This window comes from Salmo salar, chromosome ssa01 (genome assembly GCF_905237065.1).
Source record: "Salmo salar chromosome ssa01, Ssal_v3.1, whole genome shotgun sequence".
NCBI lineage: Eukaryota > Metazoa > Chordata > Actinopteri > Salmoniformes > Salmonidae > Salmo > Salmo salar.
This window is the reverse complement of record NC_059442.1, coordinates 139230634-139253942: the sequence shown is the minus strand read 5'-3', so window position 1 is coordinate 139253942 and position 23309 is coordinate 139230634. Positions and strand designations below refer to the sequence as shown.

Genomic DNA, 23309 nt, shown 5'->3' with positions numbered 1-23309 from the left:
AGCGTTTGCCGATACTCCCCATTTCTCCCTCCACTAGCCTCCACGAAGTTGTATGATGGCTGGTGGATGGAATGCATTGTAAAGTCCCCATGTCAATAACGGCTCACATCAATCTGACATGACATTTTTACTGTTATATGTTTTATGTGATGTAGGTTACAATGTAAAAGGCTGATTGAACTGGCCCATTTTGGTATCCTAATACATGATGGTACACACAAGTTGTTTCCCTTACACACAAGTTGTTTCCCTTATTATTTGTCCTACCGTCAAACTAGGTACTGTCGTGACATTCTTAAACATTTTAAGATCTCCTTTATTTAAGGTAAGGTTTCTCCCTTGTAGGATCTCAATTGATATTGTTGTATGATGATACCATGTATTTTTTCACATTTGTGCAAATGGCTGTGTAGTTTCGAACTTTCTCCCTTTAAAAATTCTTTCTAAAACAGAAAATGTACACAATTCAATGGATGTCAATCAACAAAGATATACAAAAAATATGTTGAAGGCGTTAGCTGCTTTGGGCACAGATGACTGAACTGCCCACTTATTTGTGTGTCTCTGTGTCTGCCGGTATACTGACAGGGAGGCAAACAAGGTATGTACAATCAGTGGTGTAAAGTACTGAAGTAAAAATACTTTAAACTACTACAGTAGCTTTTTGGGTATCTGTACTTTACTTGAATATTTATATTTTGGACAACTTTTACTTTTACTTCACTACATTCCTAAAGAAAATATTGTATTTGTTACTCCATACATTTTCCCTGACAACCAAAGTACCCGTTACATTTTGAATGCATAGCAGGACAGGAAAATATCCAAATTCACCACTTATCAAGAGAACACGTCATCATCCCTACTGCCTCTGTTCTGGCAGACTGTCACGTCCTGACCAGCAGAGGGCGGATTGCTTAGTCTAGGTCAGGATGTGGCAGGGGGTTTGTGTTTGTTAAATGTTGGGTTGATGATTGGGACTTCCAATTGAAGGCAGGTGTGTATAGTTGCCTTTGATTGGAAGTCCTATATAGGTGTGTGTGTTTGTCTTTGGGGTTGTGGGGAATTGTTCTGTGTTGAGCCTATGCTTTGCCAGACTGTTGGTTGTTCGTTCATTCTCGTGAGTTCGTTTTGTTGTTTTGATGTTCATTTAGTCTGTAAATAAATACACACGATGAGCATACACATACCTGCTGCGTTTTGGTCCTCTTCTCTCCAGTACGACATTTTTAAGGATGAGTACGACTTATTCTATGACACAGACTCACTAAACACAAATTCATCTTTTGTAAATAATGTCTGAGTGTTGGCGTGTGACCCTGGCGATCCGAAAAATGTAAAAACAGGAAAATAGTGCCATCTGCTTTGCTTAATATAAGGAATTCTAAATTATTTATTTGTTTACTTTTGATACTTAAGTATATTTTAGCAATTACATTTACTTTTGATACTTAAGTATGTTTAAAACCAAACACTTTTAGACTATTACTCAAGTAGTATTTTACTGGCTGACTTTCACTTTTACTTAAGTACATTTCTATTAAGGTCTCACGGATCCCTCCGGAACTTTCATCACACACACCTGTCCCCTATTCCCACTGATTAGTACTTGTATATATGTGTCCTTTGGTTTCCATTGGTGCGTTGATTAGTGTTACAATGTCCGTTGGTGCGTGTGAGTACCTGTGCTGTGTGTTTCGTGCCCTTGTGGATTGATCAGATGATTACGGATTTCGTCCCGTGTGTTAATCATTGTGCGAGTGTGTATTTATTCGAGGTACTCCTCGCTCTTTTCTTTGGGTTTCAACCCTGTGTGTTGTGTAGGTGTTTATTTAGTCTTTACACGGCACACTGTAATTTGGGGTATAATAAAAAAATGATTACGCATTCCTGCGCCTGTCTCCGAATCATTGTTACCAACGTGACAGAATAATCAACCATTGAGGGAGACAGCGGGAATGGCCCGTCCGATGACGCTGCGACTGGTCCGTCCGGCGCCGCTGCAACTTTGGCAGCTGCAACTGGGTCGTCCGATGTCGTCACAATGGGTCCGTCCGACGACGCAACTTCAGCAGCCACAACTGGCCCGTCCGACGCCGCCACAACCGGTCCGTCCGACGCCACTGCTACTGGTCCGTCCGACACCGCCGCAACTTCGGCAGCGGCAACTGGCCCGTCTGACAACGACGCAACTTCGGCAGCTTCATTGGGTCCTGATCGACCCGCACCACGTTCTTGTGATCGTCCTCGAGAACGGTGTTGTTGCGCTGCGGTAGCAGCGTGTCTGGGTGGGGTACTTTCACGGATCCCTCCGGAACTTTCCTCACGCACACCTGTCCCCTATTCCCACTGATTAGTATTTGTATATATGTGCCCTTTGGTTTCCATTGGGGGGGGTTGATTAGTGTTACAATGTCCGTTGGTGCGTGTGAGTATGACAGCTCGCATCCGCTACAAGACCATGGTGCTTGCCTACGGAGCTGTGAGGGGAACGGCACCTCCGTACCTTCAGGCTCTGATCAGGCCCTACACCCAAACAAGGGCACTCCGTTCATCCACCTCTGGCCTGCTCGCCTCCCTACCTCTGAGGAAGCACAGTTCCCGCTCAGCCCAGTCAAAACTGTTCGCTGCTCTGGCACCCCAATGGTGGAACAAGCTCCCTCACGACGCCAGGACAGCGGAGTCAATCACCACCTTCCGGAGACACCTGAAACCCCACCTCTTCAAGGAATACCTGGGATAGGATAAAGTAATCCTTCTAACCCCCCCCTTAAAAGATTTAGATGCACTATTGTAAAGTGGTTGTTCCACTGGATATTATAAGGTGAATGCACCAATTTGTAAGCCGCTCTGGATAAGAGCGTCTGCTAAATGACTTAAATGTAAATGTAAATGAGTACCTGTGCTGTGTGTTTTGGTCTTTCGTGCCCTTGTGGATTGATCAGATGATTACGGGTTTCGTCCCGTGTGTTAATCATTGTGCCCGTGTGTATTTATTCAAGGTACTCACTCTTTTGTTTGGGTTTCAACCCTGTGTGTTGTGAATGTGTTTGTTTGGTCTTTGTCCCCATGCCTTTATACGGCACGCCGTAATTTGGGGTATAACAAAAAACCCTAATAACCATTCCTGCGCCCGTCTCCCGAATCATTGTTACCAACGTGACATAAGGTACTGTATCTATACTTTTACTCAAGTATGACAATTGGATACTTTTTCCACCACTGTGTACAATTGGTATTGGTTTGTCACATAACGTTATATGGATCACATGTAGGCTATCATCTAATTTGTATTAATGGTTTCTCTAAAACCTTATAGGACTCAGTCACAGCAGCCATCTTCTTCCTTCCTGAACTCTTCAATGAAGATCCCAGAGGTCTCTACATTATGGACAAGGTATGTGTATGAAAACCGTTGTCAAAAGTGAACAGTTTTTTCATTCACATTTACCACAAAAACCAAGGTATGAATACTGCCATGTGCACGCTTTGTTAATCATCTGTATAATTATTATTTTTGTATTCACAGATTTCATCCTCCCTACACCGCTGATGAATATAACTGGAAACCTGTTCGATCACCATGCACTGCAAAATCATTCTTGCTATGGATACGAAGGATATCAACACATTAACACGCCAGAGGATATATTGACTGAACTTGGAGCTCTGCTGGGAGTTTACCTAATATTTAGATTTTTGAATTCTGCTTTGCCACTAAAATCATAATAAACATTGACTACTAAACTATTGTGTTGTTGTTGTTGTTATTGTTAGGCTGATTAATAATACAAATAATGGGGGGGAAACCCCAAAAGGTTATTCAAGGAACCATTAAAGGGGGTTCTTTAAAGAACTTAGAGGTTCCCCCACAGTTTCAATTTGAAGAACCACTAAAAGATCTTCCAGGAACCTTTTCTTTTTAGAGTGTAATACTTCTGACAGCCAACTTTATAACTCCGCCCATAGCTTTTGGACTTTATAGTATTCCCAGAAGGCATGGATTATTGTGTCGTTAGTTTTACACTTAAGACATGCCTCTGCTGTTGTGCTGTAGAATTTGTGAATTTTGTCTTGTATAATATATTCTGTACATTTGTTTATACTGGATTAAACGTAGAACGTTAACTGTAAATTTGTTAGTTATGTTCCAACATTCCTCCATCTTGTGCTGATATCAGTTCTTTTTAAGTCTTGATTCCAATAGTTTATATTTTTTTCTAAAAGATTGTCTGTTGGATAGGCTCTCTGCAAGGTTTTGTATATCTTACCTATTATATGAACATCCTTTTCTGACTCAAATAGGATTCCCTCAAGATACAGCAGATCTGTTATGTGATGTAATGAGACATATCATGAGGTGTTAGAGTGTGGAATAAAATATGAACATACTATATTTTCTTTTACAACTGTTGGTTACTATTGTACTTTATTCCTGCAGTGGGAGAACTATACTGTATCCTGAATGTCTGAAGGATGGATATGGCCTGCTGCCATGTCTGTCAATGCATGGCATTTAGCACCAAGCATAAAGGAGTCTACCCTCCATGCTTTCCCACATACTCCAGTGCCCATATGGCGACACATGAGCATAGAGAGTGCAGCAGAGCCCAACCCAGGAAGGCATTGTACATGTAAGGTCAGGCGAAGTGTTGACAGCCCCCTCTATTAATTACATAGAGCTGAGATCAGCACTAACGGTAAGTGTGTGTGTGTGTGTGTGTGTTATTCTGTGAGATTGTATCAACCTATTATTTATCCCATTGAGAAGGTCTCTTCTGTCAGATATTAAATAAATATGCAGTTGTTTGGTTAGTTTGAAGGTGATGTTTTAATGAGACAGAGGAACAGGTGTGGTTTTTAGAAAACCACACACACACACAATACATACACACAAACACACTGTACTGTAAGTGTGGACAAGACATGGCAGGCAAACAGGAAGTGAACAGTAGACTCTCAGGAAGTTATGACATTCTTGTAAATATGGCCGTATATGGGTGTCGGTTGTGGTTGGTGAACTGTAACAAGAGATTATTGCTGAAGGAGAAGTACAGTGTTGAATTAAGGCATCACTGTTCTTTAATGGCCTTTCATTATAACCAAGGTGGCTCAGCAAGTTGTTGCTTTTTTCAGCATAAGATGGACATTTAGAAAAAAATAACAAAAAATAAATTTAGATCCAGTCATGTTTGCTTTTTACTTCAGGCCATCGATAGCTTTGGCAACGTGTCCGAAGACTTCATCCACAGGCAGTTCGGAGTCGATCTGAGGAGAACGAGAGAAAGAAAGGCATGAAATTAGATTACAAAGGGGGTGGCATCATCATTGTAAAGTGAAGAGTATTTTCTGAGCGAGAGTGTTAGAGTTTTCAGAGAGATGTGAGATGAGACACTTGGGTGTATTGTCACATTGTATATACACTGCTCAAAAAAATAAAGGGAACACTTAAACAACACAGCCTAGATCTGAATGAAAGAAATAATCTTATTAAATACTTTTTTCTTTACATAGTTGAATGTGCTGACAACAAAATCACACAAAAATAATCAATGGAAATCCAATTTATCAACCCATGGAGGTCTGGATTTGGAGTCACACTCAAAATTAAAGTGGAAAACCACACTACAGGCTGATCCAACTTTGATGTAATGTCCTTAAAACAAGTCAAAATGAGGCTCAGTAGTGTGTGTGGCCTCCACGTGCCTGTATGACCTCCCTACAACGCCTGGGCATGCTCCTGATGAGGTGGCGGATGGTCTCCTGAGGGATCTCCTCCCAGACCTGGACTAAAGCATCCGCCAACTCCTGGACAGTCTGTGGTGCAACGTGGCGTTGGTGGATGGAGCGAGACATGATGTCCCAGATGTGCTCAATTGGATTCAGGTCTGGGGAACGGGCGGGCCAGTCCATAGCATCAATGCCTTCCTCTTGCAGGAACTGCTGACACACTCAAGCCACATGAGGTCTAGCATTGTCTTGCATTAGGAGGAAACCAGGGCCAACCGCACCAGCATATGGTCTCACAAGGGGTCTGAGGATCTCATCTCGGTACCTAATGGCAGTCAGGCTACCTCTGGCGAGCACATGGAGGGCTGTGCGGCCCCCCCAAAGAAATGCCACCCCACACCACGACTGACCCACCGCCAAACCGGTTATGCTGGAGGATGTTGCAGGCAGCAAAACGTTCTCCACGGCGTCTCCAGACTGTCACGTCTGTCACATGTGCTCAGTGTGAACCTGCTTTCATCTGTGAAGAGCACAGGGCGCCAGTGGCGAATTTGCCAATCTATGTGTTCTCTTGCAAATGCCAAACGTCCTGCACGGTGTTGGGCTGTAAGCACAACCCCCACCTGTGGACGTCGGGCCCTCATACCACCCTCATGGAGTCTGTTTCTGACCGTTTGAGCAGACACATGCACATGTGTGGCCTGCTGGAGGTCATTTTGCAGGGCTCTGGCAGTGCTCCTCCTGCTCCTCCTTGCACAAAGGCGGAGGTAGCGGTCCTGTTGCTGGGTTGTTGCCCTCCTACGGCCTCCTCCACGTCTCCTGATGTACTGGCCTGTCTCCTGGTAGCGCCTCCATGCTCTGGACACTACGCTGACAGACACAGCAAACCTTCTTGCCTCAGCTCGCATTGATGTGCCATCCTGGATGAGCTGCACTACCTGAGCTACTTGTGTGGGTTGTAGACTCCGTCTCATGCTACCACTAGAGTGAAAGCACCGCCAGCATTCAAAAGTGACCAAAACATCAGCCAGGAAGCATAGGAACTGAGAATTGGTCTGTGGTCTCCACCTGCAGAACCACCCTTTTATTGGGGGTGTCTTGCTTATTGCCTATAATTTCCACATGTTGTCTATTCCATTTGCACAACAGCATGTGAAATTTATTGTCAATCAGTGTTGCTTCCTAAGTGGACAGTTTGATTTCACAGAAGTGTGATTGACTTGGAGTTACATTGTGTTGTTTAAGTGTTCCCTTTATTTTTTTGAGCAGTATATTTTTTACATGCCATTTAAAAATAAAAATAAAATGGATATGTTTTTATTCCACTGTGCTATGACATACTGTCATACATGACAAACTTCCTCTATCTTTTATCTCATGACAGTAGCCTATAGCTATTTGTTCCAGTCTCACCTTCCTGACGATGCCGCGGCTGGAGTAGAAGGCGATGACTGGCTCGGTGGCTTTGTAGTACAGGTCCAGGCGCTTCTTAATGGTCTCCTCATTGTCGTCAGATCGGCCGCTGGTCTCACCGCGCTTCATCAGCCTCTTGACCATGGTCTCACCCTTGGCGTCAATGTACAGCAGCAGGCAGGGGGCTCCGATCTGTGAGAAGACAAACATAATGGTGAACACAAAGGTTTTTGAAATTATATAGTCCTCTGAAGTGGGAGGTGATGGGCAAAACTCGAAATATTTATTGAGAGAAGGACTATGGGAAATAGAGGGATATTGAGCTATTGGTGATTTTTGAATGGAAAGGACACCTCATAAGTTCATGTATGGGTCATTCTACAGAACTGGTGTAAAAATGTCCATTTAAATCCTATTTCTCCAAACTTTTAGCACACATGTCAGGTAGACAGACGTATGTACTACTCACACACTTTGTTTGTATTGCATATCTGAAATATTTACCTGAATTCCTTACCACCCCACTAAATGTGTCACTGCTGAAACATAGTGGGAAAAGTTGCTATAAAGGGAGAACCATGCACAGTAATGATCGTTTTGATTAACCTTCTATTACAGATTCGTTTTCGATTCGCATACTAAATTAACAAAATAGTAAAAACATGATTTTTAGCCTGATTTTCAAAACCTTTACATTTTATTGAGAGAAATATCATCTCTATTCTTCTCTGTATGTCACAAAATCCTTCGTTGTGTTGCAGGGAAGACCAAAATGCAGCGGAGTTGTGGATACTCATATTTTAATTAACAAAAAAAGTGTAACGCATCCACTTGACAAAACAATAAATGATACCCACAACAGTTTTGCAGGCTCCTACATATATGACTCCCAATCAGGAACAACGATCCCCAGCTGTTCCTGATCAGGAGTCACAAGACCAACACAGAACAATCACACACACACACGACTGCCACGTCCTGACCCCAAAACTACTACAACAGCTCCATCTGCTGGTCAGGACGTGACAGTACCCCCCCCTCAAGGTGCAGACCCCGGAATGCACCTAACACAAAACACCAACAAACAAAATCCCCAACAAAACCCATAAACAATAACCCCTAAACAATAAGGGAGGGAAGGGAGGGTGGCTGCCGTCAACGACGGCACTGTGCTACACCCTCCCTCCCCAACCCACCTATCCTGGAGGTGGCTCCGGTGCAGGACGTGGACCTTGCTCCACCCTCGGCATCGCCCACTTCGGTGGCGCCGATAGCTGCGCCAGGCAGACGGGCCCCTCGGGCTGGGCCGGAGGACAGGAGGGCCACTCCGGCAGCTCGGGGCAGTCTGGCCACTCCGGCAGCTCGGCGCAGTCTGGCCACTCCGGCGCAGTCTGGCCACTCCGGCGCAGTCTGGCCACTCCGGCGCAGTCTGGCCACTCCGGCAGTTCAGCGCAGTCTGGCCGGCAGCTCCGACGACTGTTGACTGGCAGCTCCGACGACTGTTGACTGGCGGGCAGCTCCGACGACTGTTGACTGGCGGGCAGCTCCGACGACTGTTGACTGGCGGGCAGCTCCGACGACTGTTGACTGGCGGGCAGCTCCGACGACTGTTGACTGGCGGGCAGCTCCGACGACTGTTGACTGGCGGGCAGCTCCGACGACTGTTGACTGGCGGGTCAGCTCCGGCGACTGTTGACTGGCGGTCAGCTCCGGCGACTGTTGACTGGCGGTCAGCTCTGGCGACTGTTGACTGGCGGTCAGCTCTGGCGACTGTTGACTGGCGGTCAGCTCTGGCGACTGTTGACTGGCGAGGCTGGGCTGACGCACTAGACTCCTGATGCGTGGGGCTGGTACTGGACGTGCCAGCCTGGAGACACGCACCTCCATGCTAGTGCGTCTAGCGGGAAACACCGGACCGAAAGGGCGCACTGGCGGTCTTGAGCGCAGGGTTGGCATCACCCCTTCCGGCGCGATGCCTACTTCGCCCTGGCACATGCGGGCGCTGGTACCTTGCCTACCGGCCTGAAAATCCCAGGCCTCACCACAGCCCCAACCCCAAAGCACGGGACCTGTCCAGTCTGCCCTACAAGGGTACGGGGAGCTGGCATGGGGCTGTAATCTCGCCCCGCCAAATAGCCCTTGTGCCCCCCCCTAAAAAATTATTAAGGCTGCCTCTCGGGTTCTACCTGCCTCCCAGGCAGGTTGTCACAGTGGGCCCGCAACTGCTCCCATGTCCAGTCAATCCTCTCCGTCAACACCTCCAGCGACCAGGAATCCATCACCTCCCGAGCGCGCTGCTTCCAACATTCCTCCCTCACTTGCCTCTGTCCTCTTCTCCGCTGCTTGGTCCTTTGGTGGTGGGTAGTTCTGTCACAAAATCCTTCGTTGTGTTGCAGGGAAGACCAAAATGCAGCGGAGTTGTGGATACTCATATTTTAATTAACAAAAAAAGAGTAACGCATCCACTTGACAAAACAATAACTGATACCCACAACACTAAACAGTTTTGCAGGCTCACCAACGCAGTGCAAAAACAACTACCCACAAAACCAAGTGACAAACATACTCCTACATATATGACTCCCAATCAGGAACAACGATCCCCAGCTGTTCCTGATCAGGAGTCACAAGACCAACACAGAACAATCACACACACACAAGACTGCCACGTCCTGACCCCAAAACTACTACAACAGCTCCATCTGCTGGTCAGGACGTGACACTGTAAAATGTTCAATGTTGATTGTATGAATCTGAAACTTGTTGAATGATCGAATTACTTATGCATAAAGCATTTGTATGTTGTTAGATGTTTAAATGATCACTTTATCTTTATTTTGGTCAAATACCAGGCATTTCAGTGTCAAGTGTTTATTATTACTTTATTGAATATTGAATATTGAATATTTAAAACGTACGATATACTTGCAATGAAGCCGCTCAACAACTACATCACATTAGTCATCTAACAGCCTCCCATCCAGTGTGACACACAGAAGCAACCAGGGTCAACGACCTGCTCAAGGGCACGTCGACAGATCTCCCACCAGCCCTCCAAGATCCCCCCCACAGTTCCCCTAGAGTGGACCCTCAACCATCCATTCCCCACCCCCAAGACACCCCCTACAATGCACCAACAACCAACAAAATGAACAAAAGAGAAAAAAGACAAAGACAGGAAGGAAAACAGAAAACAATGCAAAAAACAAAAGACATCAAGGACAACAAAAAACCATAACAGCAAGGCCAATCGAAAATGTTTGAGTGCATGTATGGCACTATTTACATGTGTGTGTGTCCGTGTATGTGCACATGTGTGCATTTGAATGAGAGTGTGTGCATATTGCATGTGTACAAATACCTGTACCTCATCAGCCTCAGGCAAACCGGCATTAACTGTAACAACACTGCCCCTCAGTGTCATTCAAACTTACTTTTCGTTATGTTTTATTTTGACTTTATTGTTTTTACTTTTACCGTCAAGTGTTAGTCATAGAGGTAGGTCTGTGTGTGGTCTTGAGTGGTCTCAAGACCAAGACCACTAGATCAAGAGTCCAAGAGCCCTTTCTTCAATTGTTAGAAACTCAAGTAAAGTAAACTTAAGTAGGGTACAGTACAGCAGGGTGCATTACAGTATTGCAGAGCACAGTACAGTACAGTACAGTAGAGTAGGTTACAGTACAGCACAGTACAATAGAGCGCAGGGTACAGTTTAGTACAGTAAAGTAAAGCACATTATAGACTTCTATGTTTTGGCCAAATAGATGTCAATGTTTGGGATCTTGGAGGATTGGAGCCCCCCCTGCTGGCTATGCATTTCAATACACTACACTTTTTCCTGAAGTTTGCACTTGTCCACTACCCACATGGTGGTCCTTTGTAGTTCAGTTGGTAGAGCATGGCGCATGCAACTTTAGATTGGAGATAGCCTTAATGGTGCTGCTGGTGCTGTCACAGACTCCATGCTGGCACAGATACAAAGATGATATCTCTATTGTGTCAATTGTTTTGGTTGTGACCGTTTCGGTTTAGACAATTTTGACTGATATTGTTCTTTAAAAAATCCCCATTGCTTACATTTGGCTGGCTGTCTTTCATGTGGGCATCCCAGCAAACATATATTTTAGTCCCAAAACCATAAGTTGACATATTTCTTGATGGATTCGGATGTTCGGTAGTGACACTTCTCCAAAATACATTAAGATTTACAGACAGACTACCGTAATTTCCGGACTATTGAGCGCACCTGAATATAAGCCGCACCCACTGAATTTAATATTTTTTTTTTAAATAACTTTACACAGGCTTTAACGAAACACGGCTTGTAACAAAAATAAATAGGCTTTAAAGAAACACGGCTTGTAACAAAAAATAAAAAATTTGCAGTAAACAGTAGCCTACCAAGAAAGTCATTGATCACTATCTTCCTCCTCCTGTGCACTGAAACCACTGAAGTCATCTCCTTTCAAAAAAAATTGAAAGCGGGAAAAATCCATATATTAGCCGCGTTATTGTTTAAGCCACGAGGTTCAAAGCGTGGGAAAAAAGTTGCGGCTTATAGTCCGGAAATTACGGTACTCAAAATGTGGCCATAGTGGAGAGGGGTGCAATCCCATCACCTGGTGATGTTTGTAGGGGTGTGGCTTAAGGCATATTCATTCTACAGTCTTTTAAAGTGTGTGATTTGGTAGATTGTTTTTTTGGATCCCCATTAACTTTTGCAGAAGCAGCAGCTACTCTTCCTGGGGTCCACAAAAAAACCATAAAACATGGCAAGTAACAAAACACACATTTAAAACACAACGATATATAAACAATGCAACAAAAAAATAATACAAACATTACAACTAAAAAAATATGAGTGTGTTAGAGTGTGTCTGTGTGTGGGTGTGTTTGTGTGTGTCCCCTTACAGTCCCCACCATTCCATGAGTTGTCTTTTAATCCGTTTTTTAAAGGTCATTTTGCTGTTTGCCTGAGTGATTGGAGCTGGAAGGGAGTTCCATGAGATCAAGGCTCTATATAAAACTGTGCGTTGCTGTGAATTCGTTTTGGACTTGGGGACTGGGAAGAGGATCCCGTTGGGATGTCTTGTGGGGTATGAATGGGTGTCTGAGCTGAAAGTTATTTGATTCTGCAGACAATCTGGATTTTTCATCACAGTAATACTTCTCATAAAAACTAGAAGAGAAGCAGTTCATAGGTCACAAAAATAGACAAACACAGTCTGCTTACACTAAAAACACAAACAATTATACATTTTCATGTCTTTATTGAACACGCCGTGTAAACATTCACAGTTCAGGGTGGGAAAAGTATGTCAACCCTTGGATTTAAAACTGGTTGACCCTCCTTTGGCAGCATTAACCTCAACCAAATGTTTTCTGTATTTGCGGATCAGACCTGCGGTCAGGAGGAATTTTGGACCATTCCTCTTTACAAAACTGTTTCAGTTCAGCAATATTCTTGGGATGTCTGGTGTGAACTGCCCTCTTGAGGTCATGCCACAGCATCTCAAATCAGGTTGAAGTCAGGACTCTGACTGGGCCACTCCAGAAGATGTATTTTCTTCTGTTGAAGCCATTCTGTTGTTGATTTACTTCTGTGTTTTGGGTCGTTGCCCTGTTGCATCCCCCAACTTCTGTTGAGCTTCAATTGGTGGACAGATAGCCAAACATTCTCCTGCAAAATGTCTTGATAAACTTGGAAATTCATGACAGAAAGCTATCCAGGCCCTGAGGCAGCAAGCAGCCCCAAACCATGATGCTCCCTCCACCATACTTTACAGTTGGAATGAGGTTTTGATGTTGGTGTGCTGTGCATTTCTTTCTCCACACATAGTGTTGTGCGTTCCTTCCAAACAACTCAACTGTAGTTTAATCTGTCCACAGAATATTTTTACAGTAGCGCTGTGGAACATCCTGGTGCAGCAATGGTTTTTTTGGACAGCAGTGGCTTCTTCCATGGTGTCCTCCCACGAACACAATTATTGTTTAATGTTTTAGGTATCGTAGACACTTCAACAGAGATGTTAGCATGTTCCAGAGATTTCTGTAAGTCTTTAGCTGACACTAGGATTCTTCTTAACCTCATTGAGCATTCTGTGCTGTGCTCTTGCATTCATCTTTGCAGGACAGCCACTCCTAGGGAGAGTAGCAACAGTGCTGAACTTTCTCCATTTATAGACAATTTGTCTTACAGTGGACTGATGAACATAAAGGCTTTTAGAGATACTTTTGTAACCCTTTCCAGCTTTATGCAACTCAACAATTCTTAATCTTAGGTCTTCTGAGATCTCTTTTGTTCAAGGCTGGTTCACATAATTTATTGTTCTTGAGGCATAATAAATAAATAATTGAAAAAATTTAAATCCATCTGTTTAAGATAGAGATATCTGTTTTGCATGGGCTACGTCTCATCCACCACATCCGCCAATGTTTGCCTTCAACATCAGCGGTGGATAGTGGCCCTAGCTCCAGAGTTGTTTGTCAGACCAGGAGACATCCCGAAAATCAATCTTCTCATGAAAGTATCTCTAACATCTGTTCTCTGTTTTGCTCTCTGAAGTTCCACAAGACTCATCTGAAGGTAACCTGGTACCGGGCTGAACATTTTATTTCCACATCAAAGGTATACAGGTAGTTCCATGATCATTTCTTATTATGTTTGTAGCTTATTTCTCTAAGATATAGGACAGGCACTTCAAAACATACTTCCTTTTGATAGATTTTTGGCAGTTTTTTTCATGTATTAATCTGTTATTAAACACTTTTTTGTGGGCTAATAGCAGTAAAGCCAAATTCAATGTTTCATCAAATCATTTTGTAATATATATATTTTTATACCTACAGGGGTCTTAAAATTCAAAATCAAATAGCTAAATTATCCTTGGTATGACCATCTATTACGGGGGCTGAGTCACTGGCTTACTGGTGTTCTTCCATGCCGTCCCTGGGAGGGGTGCGTCACTTGAGTGGGTTGAGTCACTGACATGGTCTTCCTGTCTGGGTTGCCCCCCCCCCCCTTGGGTTGTGCCGTGGCGGAGATCTTTGTGGGCTATACACTGTCTCCTGACCCCTCCTGTCTCAGCCTCCAGTATTTATGCTGCAGTAGTTTATGTGTCAGGGGGCTAGGGTCAGTCTGTCACATCTGGAGTATTTCTCTTGTCTTTTCCGGTGTCCTGTGTGAATTTAAATATGCTCTCTCTAATTCTCTCTTTCTCTCTTTCTTTCTTTCTCTCTCTCGGAGGACCTGAGCCCTAGGACCATGCCTCAGGACTACCTGGCTTGATGACTCCTTGCTGTCCCCAGTTCACCTGGCCGTGCTGCTGCTCCAGTTCCAACTGTTCTGCCTGCAGCTATGGAACCCTGACCTGTTCACCGAACGTGCTACCTGTCCCAGACCTGCTGTCCCAGACCTGCTGGAACCCTGACCTGTTCACCGGACGTGCTACCTGTCCCAGACCTGCTGTTTTCAACTCTCTAGAGACAGCAGGAGCGGTAGAGATACTCTCAAAGATCGGCTATGAAAAAGCCAACTGACACTTACTCTTGTGTTACTGACTTGATGCACCCTCGACAACTACTATGATTATTATTATTTGACCATGCTGGTCATTTATGAACATTTGAACATCTTGGCCATGTGCTGTTATAATCTCCACCCGGCACAGCCAGAAGAGGACTGGCCACCCCTCATAGCCTGGTTCCTCTCTAGGTTTCTTCCTAGGTTTTGGCCTTTCTATGGAGTTTTTCCTAGCCACCGTGCTTCTACACCTGCATTGCTTGCTGTTTGGGGTTTTAGGCTGGGTTTCCGTACAACACTTTGAGACATCAGCTGATGTAAGAAGGGCTATATAAATACATTTGATTTGATTTGATCTTAAAACAATTCTGTGTTAGCTTAGGGAGATACAATATGCATTTCTTTGGTAAAAAAGACAGGTGCTGCTGATAATACTGCCATCGTCGTCGATGCAGAGGACATGTATGTGTATGTGTAGCTCATGTATCGGATGGTGTCTGGCCAAAAAGATTAAGGCATGTCATACTCTTTTTGGCCAGACAGTATCAGATACATGGGCTACATATCGTAAGACAGAAGGGCACTATTTCGCTCGATCAAATGCTTTCTCTGGTGAGCCACTTGCGAATTGAAGGAAAGTTGGCGGGTGCACAGTGCACTGTTCGCATGCTGGAATTATTTTGGATGAACATACTAAGGTAACCAGTTTTTTTTAAGTGATTTTTTTTGACAATCAGATGAAAATATCATGACTGGTTGTGTTCATGGCACATTAAAAGGTAATACATTTTTACAGATAAATGACATGTCTTTACTATAAATCCCATAACACCTTTTTGAGAAGGGTGGGGAGCAGGGGTGGCCTCAGACTGGCCTCTGCCTGGGACCTCCAAATCACAAAGTCTGCCCCTGGGAAGAGTAAGGATTTTATAAATGTGTCTCCATGTTCCTGTCTCCTCTTACCTTCTTCTCGAACTCCTCGCCTTGTTTGACCTCACGGGGGTAGCCATCAATAAGGAAGCCCTTGGACACGTCAACCTTAGCGATCATGGCATCCTTGATCATGTCCAAGACTGTGTCCTATAGGAGGGAAGCACATGTACTATTTATTGACAGGAAACACACTCACCCTCATAGAAAGATGTTTGAACAGTTTTACTTCTGTGTTGAAAAATAACTATGAACACAATAACACCCCTATTACAATTGGTATTTACCTGATTTATTGGTGCTTATTGCAAGGAGTTCAGCACAAATGGTTATACCTTATACCATAAATGTATGAAGTTAGACTATAATTGCTGTAATAACAACATTTAATTGACGTGATGTTACATAGTAAGTGCTTTGTGGATATGATTCTATAAGCTGTCCAACTCACCAGGGGTACGAGCTCTCCCTTCTGCATGATGGCCTGGAGGGTCTTGCCCCTCTCAGAGCCGGAGGCCACCTCAGCACGCAGCAGGTCCCCGGAGGACAGGTGGGTGTAGCCATACTTGGCCACCACCTTCTCACACTGGGTGCCCTTGCCAGAGCCAGGCCCGCCTTGGGGACAGATACAAAAAGGACAGGCCAGGGGTTAGTGGTGTTTGGTCGGTTGGTGAAGCCCATCTAGCCATAACCTTAGTGGTGGTTGGTGAAGCCCATCTAGCCATAACCTTAGTGGTGGTTGGTGAAGCCCATCTAGCCATAACCTTAGTGGTGGTTGGTGAATCCCATCTAGCCATAACCTTAGTGGTGGTTGGTGAATTCCATCAAGCCATAACCTTAGTGATGGTTGGAAGTCTATGACACAGGACTGTTGTATGTATTTACTGTATACTTTAGTGCATTCCTTCAAGAGAAGTGTTCTCTACACATCTAATATTTTATTTTATTTATTTTTATTTTATTTAACTAGGCAAGTCAGTTAAGAACAAATTGTTATTTACAATGATGGCCTATGAATATCAGGCGTTTAGAACATGTACACATTTTGTATTGTGTTGCCTGATGGTGTTGATTTTGATTTTGTGTGTGGTTTCACAAAATTAGAGGAAAAATGTATTTCACTCACCCACAACAAAGATGATCTTTGCGTCCTTGATTTTGTCTAGAAGGAACAGAGACAACAGAGCAGCATGTGAGTCTTGGTAGTTCTAGAAACAACTTTAGACGTTTAGGTTACTTATTAACCCTGCAGCTTGCTAAGAGTGAACCAAGTAAACATTTTTTTAAATGTGACAGTGTAACAAACCATCATCAGAATGGACAATTCGTCCAGAGCAGCTGGCTGAGCAACCCATCTTGACACGGAACCTCACAACACTGCACTGGAGCTAGCCTGCCATGCTCTACTCTGCCTAATTAGACTACAATGGAGTTACCTTGGCAACTATAACCAACCACAATGCTTTGTGACCACATAGAAGATGGCCCCTAACTAGAATTCTGGGGTAAGTTTATCCAAATTCACTGTAGTTACACAAACTTGGTAGCAATTTGGGATTTTTATGCATAATATTCTGAGTTATTTTACATGTTTCCACATGAGGAAATGCAGTGTTAAAGTCACTAGGGAATACAAAGTACTTTCTAGTAAAGTCTTTGAGTTTTTTACATCTGGATTGGATTTGCACAAGCAGTGCAAATATATCTCTCAATGGAAAAAACGTATCAGTCATTGATAAGTAGTAGCTATAAGACGTTGCTAAGAAATCCATGTTCACTCATCGATTAATCAACAACAATAGAATGTGTAGCTACAAACTCATGTAAACTATTTTCCCATGTGTGTTGTGTTAAAAGGTACAGTATGTTCCTTTCAGCTATTGCAATATCAAGAATAACCAACAGAGGTCACCATAGCCTAAGCATGCAGTTCCACCATGAAAACAGTGTTATGTAAAAGGCTGACCAACATAATATAATTTCTCATAATTACCTGCCATCTTGATCTGTTATGTAAGGGTGGTTCCTTTTAACTGAAATAGAAGACTGAGAATACAGATGTTAGCTTGTACATTCAGAGCTAGTATCACATTTCGACTGCATTTGATTCCATGCAAATATTTTGGTTAAACAATCTCATTTTCTTATTTAATATAGTCACCCATATCATTTCAAAGATGGTAATATCGGTCAGTAGTTTATCTTAGTATACTTACGAATCTCTGTCAAAAGTGAATTACCACAAATTACATAATCTAATCTGAAAACATTCATATTCATTATATTGTACTAAAGCCTATACTCTTTCTCAGTTTTGACATTAAGACAGTTGATGTCCAAGCAAAAGAGAAAATGTGTAAGTGAGAATAACCACTTGCGTCTGAACTTGCTACTTTCTTATAATGTACAGTCCATTCGGAAAGTATTCATACCCTTGACTTTTTCCACATTTTGTTACGTTACAGCCTTATTCTAAAATGTATTAAATAAATGTTTTTCCTCATCAATCTACACACAACACCCCATAATGACAAAGCGAAAACAGGTTTTTGGAAATGTTCGCAAATGTATTACAAATTGAAAACAGAAATACCTTATTTACATAAGTATTCAGACCCTTTTCTATGAGACTCGAAATTAAGCTCAGGTTCATCCTGTTTACATTGATCATCCCTGAGATGTTTCAACAACTTGATTGGATTCCACCTGTGGTAAATTTAATCAATTGGACAAGATTTGGAATGGCACACACTTGTCTATATAAGGTCACACAGTTGACAGTACATGTCAGAGCAAAAACCAAGCCATGAGGTCGAAGGAATTGTCCGTAGAGCTCCGAGACAGGAAACCTGGCACAATCCCTATGGTGAAGCATGGTGGTGGCAGCATCATGCTTTGGGGATGTTTTTTAGCAGCAGGGACTGGGAGACTAGTCAGGATCAAGGGAAAGATGATCGGAGCAAAGTACAGAGATCATTGATGAAAACCTGCTCCAGAGCGCTCAGGACCTCAGACTGGGGCAAAGACTCACCTTCCAACAGGACAACAACCTTAAGCACACAGCCAAGACAACGCAGGAGTGGCTTTGGGACAAGTTTCTGAATGTCCTTGAGTGGCCCAGCCAGAGCCTGGACTTGAACCTGATCGAACATCTCTGGAGAGACCTGAAAACAACAGTGCAGCGACACTCCCCATCCAACCTGACAGAGCTTGAAAGGATTTGCAGAGAAATTTGGGAGAAACTCCCCAAATACAGGTGTGCCAAGCTTGTAGTGTCATACCCACGAAGACTCGAGGCTATAATCACTGTCAAATGTGCTTCAACAAAGTACTGAGTAAAGGGTCTGAATACCTATGTAAATGTGATATTTAATTTTTTGATTTAAAAAAAATAAAAAAACATGTTTTGTAATTATGGGGTATTGTGTGTAGATTGATGAGGGGGGAAAACAATGTAATCAATTTTAGAATAAGGCTTTAACATAACAAAATGTGGAAAAAGTCAAGGGGTATGAATACTTCCCGAATGCACTGTGAGAATGTATGTGAGAATAACGTTTCCTCAGATTCTCCACACATCTCTGATTGACCAAGTATTTTGCAGATGAAACACACTACCATTTGTATATTATGTAACTTGAATGTAAAACCTCGTAAAACTGACCATCTTACCGATCCTCGACTTTGGCGATGTCATTTAGAAAATAGCCTCCAACACCCTACTCAACAAATTGGATGCAGTCTATCACAGTGCCATCCGTTTTGTCACCAAAGCCCCATATACTACCCACCACTGCGACCTGTACGCTCTCGTTGGCTGGCCCTCGCTTCATACTCGTCCCCAAACCCACTGGCTCCAGGTCATCTACAAGACCCTGCTAGGTAAAGTCCCGCCTTATCTCATCTCACTGGTCACCATAGCTGCACCCACCCGTAGCACGCGTTCCAGCAGGTATATCTCACTGGTCACCCCCAAAGCCAATTCCTCCTTCGGCCGCCTCTCCTTCCAGTTCTCTGCTGCCAATGACTGGAACGAACTCCAAAAATCTCTGAAACTGGAAACACTTATCTCCCTCACTAGCTTTAAGCACCAGCTGTCAGAACAGCTCACAGATCACTGCACCTGTACATAGCCCATCTATAAATAGCCCAAACAACTACCTCTTCCCCTACTGTATTTATTTATTTATTTATTTTGCTCCTTTGCACCCCAGTATTTCTACTTTGCACACTCATCTACTGTCAAATCTACCATTCCAGTGTTTTAATTGCTATATTGTATTTACTTCGCCACCATGGCCTATTTATTGCCTTTACCTCCCTTATCTCACCTCATTTGCTCACATTGTATATAGACACATTTTTCTACTGTATTATTGACTGTATGTTTGTTTTACTTCATGTGTACTCCATGTGTAACTCCATGTGTTGTTATATGTGTCGAACTGCTTTGCTTTATCTTGGCCAGGTCACAGTTGTAAATGAGAACTTGTTCTCAACTGCCTACCTGGTTAAATAAAGGTGAAATAAAAAAATAAAAAAATGTAACTTGACCCAGTCTACAGAAGGGAATCATTAGAATGCAGCATCAGATACACTAACACAGACTAGCCCTTCTTCTAGCCTGAACCTGAGTACAGTGGAACATAATCAAGGGTTTATTTGGTTACTTAGTGACCTTTTGTTGGTTTGAGTATCCTGCGTTGAACTCCATAGAGAAAACAGGATATTCAGATTCATTAGGGACTGAATAGAATAATGTTTGCATGTTTTCTCGTGTCATGGCAGTAGTTTTCATTGCATAAACTTACAGGTTACCAACCACACACACTAGAAGGTGTTTCTGGTTTAAAATATCCTATGATTAATTATTGCAGTGACACTGCCAAAGAAATGGGTAGGCAGGTGACTAGTAGCACTAAGCATAGATGTCCTTTCATTTGCTTTGTGATTTTTTTTATAATGCACCAGGAAAAGGTCACAGCTCAGCCGTGTTCCACAGACAGGCTCGAGTATAAATTTCACCATTGGAAAAGTGTTTCAATAGAGCGGCCATATTGTTTGCACACTGTCTGGTGTATGTGTCTACACATGTCTAGCTGCACTAGACAGTGCTTGATAAGATTATTCCACCCCATTCACCCCATTCCACCCCATTCTGGCTGGTCCTTGAGTGGCCCAGCCAGAACCTGGACTTGAACCCGATCTAACATCTCTGGAGAGACCTGAAAATAACTGTGCAGCAACACCCCCCATCCAACCTGACAGAGCTGAGAGGATCTACTCTATCTTCCTTTTTCTGAAGGCTCAATAGTCCAGGTCCAGGGTGGCAGGTTTTATGTAGGGGCTGTTGACCCTGTGGTCTTTGTAAATGTCACCCAGGCATCTGAGTCTGTGCCGTGCCCTTTTGGGACTCCCATCCTGGCCTATTATGGTGCCCTCATCAGGGTCTCCAGCCTACTTGGAATGCCAAACACTCATGGCCTCCAGTCAGGGACATGCCCCTGGCAGCTGGGGTTACCGTTATGAAGTATGATTGATTTGACATGAGGCGTAACATGTGTGTTATATTATGTTACGCTGCACAATGTTGACCACATTGACTGTTAATTTTTTTTGCACCTCTCTTTCCCCAGCTATAAAAATACCCTGTCAGTCCCCCATGCAGTTGTTCCCAGATACCATGTCAACTATTCCCAGAAAGCACATGGAATGCTGTATTGCACTTGCAGCTGGGAAAGCCAATGAAAGTGTAGCATAGAGTACTTAGCAATAAGCACATAATCCGTCATTACAACTGCAGTGTCCCCTGCTCGCTGTTGTGCAACGCAGGTGATGTACCATATTGTATGTGGTCCTCCTGTGGTACTGCTACTTTAATAGTGGTGATATGCCTTTAAGGGAAAGCAGGGAAACTATTTGACATCATCAGCCCAGTCTGAGTTATGATATTCTGTAGTCTGAAAGAGCGAGAGAGAGAGAGATCTACTGTAGCTTTGTGTGTGTGTGTGTGTGTGTGTGTGTGTGTGTGTGTGTGTGTGTGTGTGTGTGTGTGTGTGTGTGTGTGTGTGTGTGTGTGTGTGTGTGTGTGTGTGTGTGTGTGAGTTCCAGGCTGTAGGGCTTCGCTGTTTTGGAGCTGCACCATTAACTGAGAAGAATCAATAGCATGAAAAGGCATGCAGCAGCTCATATCAATGCAACATGCTGTAAATAGAGCCATACTGCAAATAAGGTAGGCCTATGTCGGAATGCAAAAATAACATGAGGGGAGAAGCAACAGGACAGGCACAGGAACATGTAGGAAATTCCAGTTGAACTTCATGACAGCTCAATAAAAGATGAGTGTGTCAAAATCCAGCCATGCCTGTTCTTTTTATCTCCTTCTGTGCATGCAGCCTAGGCATGCTCTTGTCAGTCACTGAGATTTATAAATACTGTGCGATGGTCTAGTCCATTCACAGCCATGGTGGATGACACATAGAATGACTCATACTTCCTTTGGCTGTCAGCCTTTCATAGCCTCTAAATGAATTGCATCAGAGAAGCAGTTACAGCTAAGATCAGGCGCCACTGCACAGTCTCTCTCTCTCTCTCTCTCTCTCTCTCTCTCTCTCTCTCTCTCTCTCTCTCTCTCTCTCCAGCCAGTCAAGCAGCCCTGCCCACTATTCCCTCACAAGCCTCTCTCTGTCTTCCTGCAGCACAACAAGCCCCCAAGCCATACTTCCTGCACTCTCTCTTCTTCTGCGCTGCTGCCATTGTGTGTCTGTACTGTACTGACCTCTCTGTAACGGTGCAGATCTGTCCACCAGTGTGACTGTCCCTGTATCCTGTGTGTGTCTGAGCAGTGTCCCTGATGCACGGTGGCCCTCCCTCTCCTTCCTCCTCCTTTTTATAGCGCAGCTCAGCCTGCTCAGACACCAGTGCATTCTGGGAAAAGAGGGAGAGTGAGGGAGGGTGAGAGACAGGAGGAGAGAGGGGGGGAGGGTTTGCAGGCAGTGTGCTTCTCTAAGGATTAATTATTGTTGTGTTGTGTGTTCGATCCGCGGCTGCTCTCTTTGCATTTAAATTTTACGCCCTGCTTCATTAAGGAGAGGTTATGTAATCGAGGGGAAAAGAGAGAGAGCTAGGGAGACACCAAGCTAATGAGGAAGTCAGTTAAGGGGGGGATTATCAACTAACTGCAGATTGAGATGTAGTTCCTTTAATATGGACTGAACCAACTGCTGGGGAGGTCAGTAGGGAAACACACAACTACTGTACAAAGGAGCCCACTGAGCACAAACTGGTTGAATCAACGTTGTTTCAATGTCATTTCTCAATGTATTCTGACGTGGAATCTACATGGAAAATACATTGGATTTGAAAATATTTATCAATTGTTGTTTTGAGGGTAAAATTTCAACCTCAGGATTATGTCATCATTGTAACCAATTTTCAGCATAGACAAACCTTGTATAAAATGTGTTGAATTTGTACCTTTGAAACGTCATTAATTCAACATTATATACACTATATATATATATTTTTTTTTTTTGTTTAAACAATGGGCTGGGCAGCACCTCCTACTGGAGAGTTGATCTACAGCTGATCATTTAGTTTCCCATTCAGGGTTTTAACCAAGCCCAGCACAGCTCAGCTTTTATATTTCGAGAGCTTGGGTATATAATGTTCTATCGACAAAATATTATTCTGATATAATAGTCTTTAATGTTCC

The 23309-nt window shown here is 43.5% G+C and overlaps 1 protein-coding gene across 2 annotated transcripts; it reads right to left on the bottom strand.

Annotated features, from left to right (window-relative positions):
* Nucleotides 1-4812: 4812 nt before the first annotated feature.
* LOC100194622 (adenylate kinase 1-2) lies at nt 4813-22445 on the bottom strand. 2 transcript variants are annotated; one of them, NM_001139707.1, is given in 7 exon segments: nt 4813-5268; nt 7144-7335; nt 15629-15745; nt 16047-16210; nt 16722-16757; nt 17589-17641; nt 22374-22445. In NM_001139707.1, coding segments are annotated over 6 exon segments (585 nt in total). In that variant the 5' UTR covers nt 17596-17641; nt 22374-22445; the 3' UTR covers nt 4813-5199.
* Between the last annotated feature and the right edge of the window lie 864 nt (nt 22446-23309).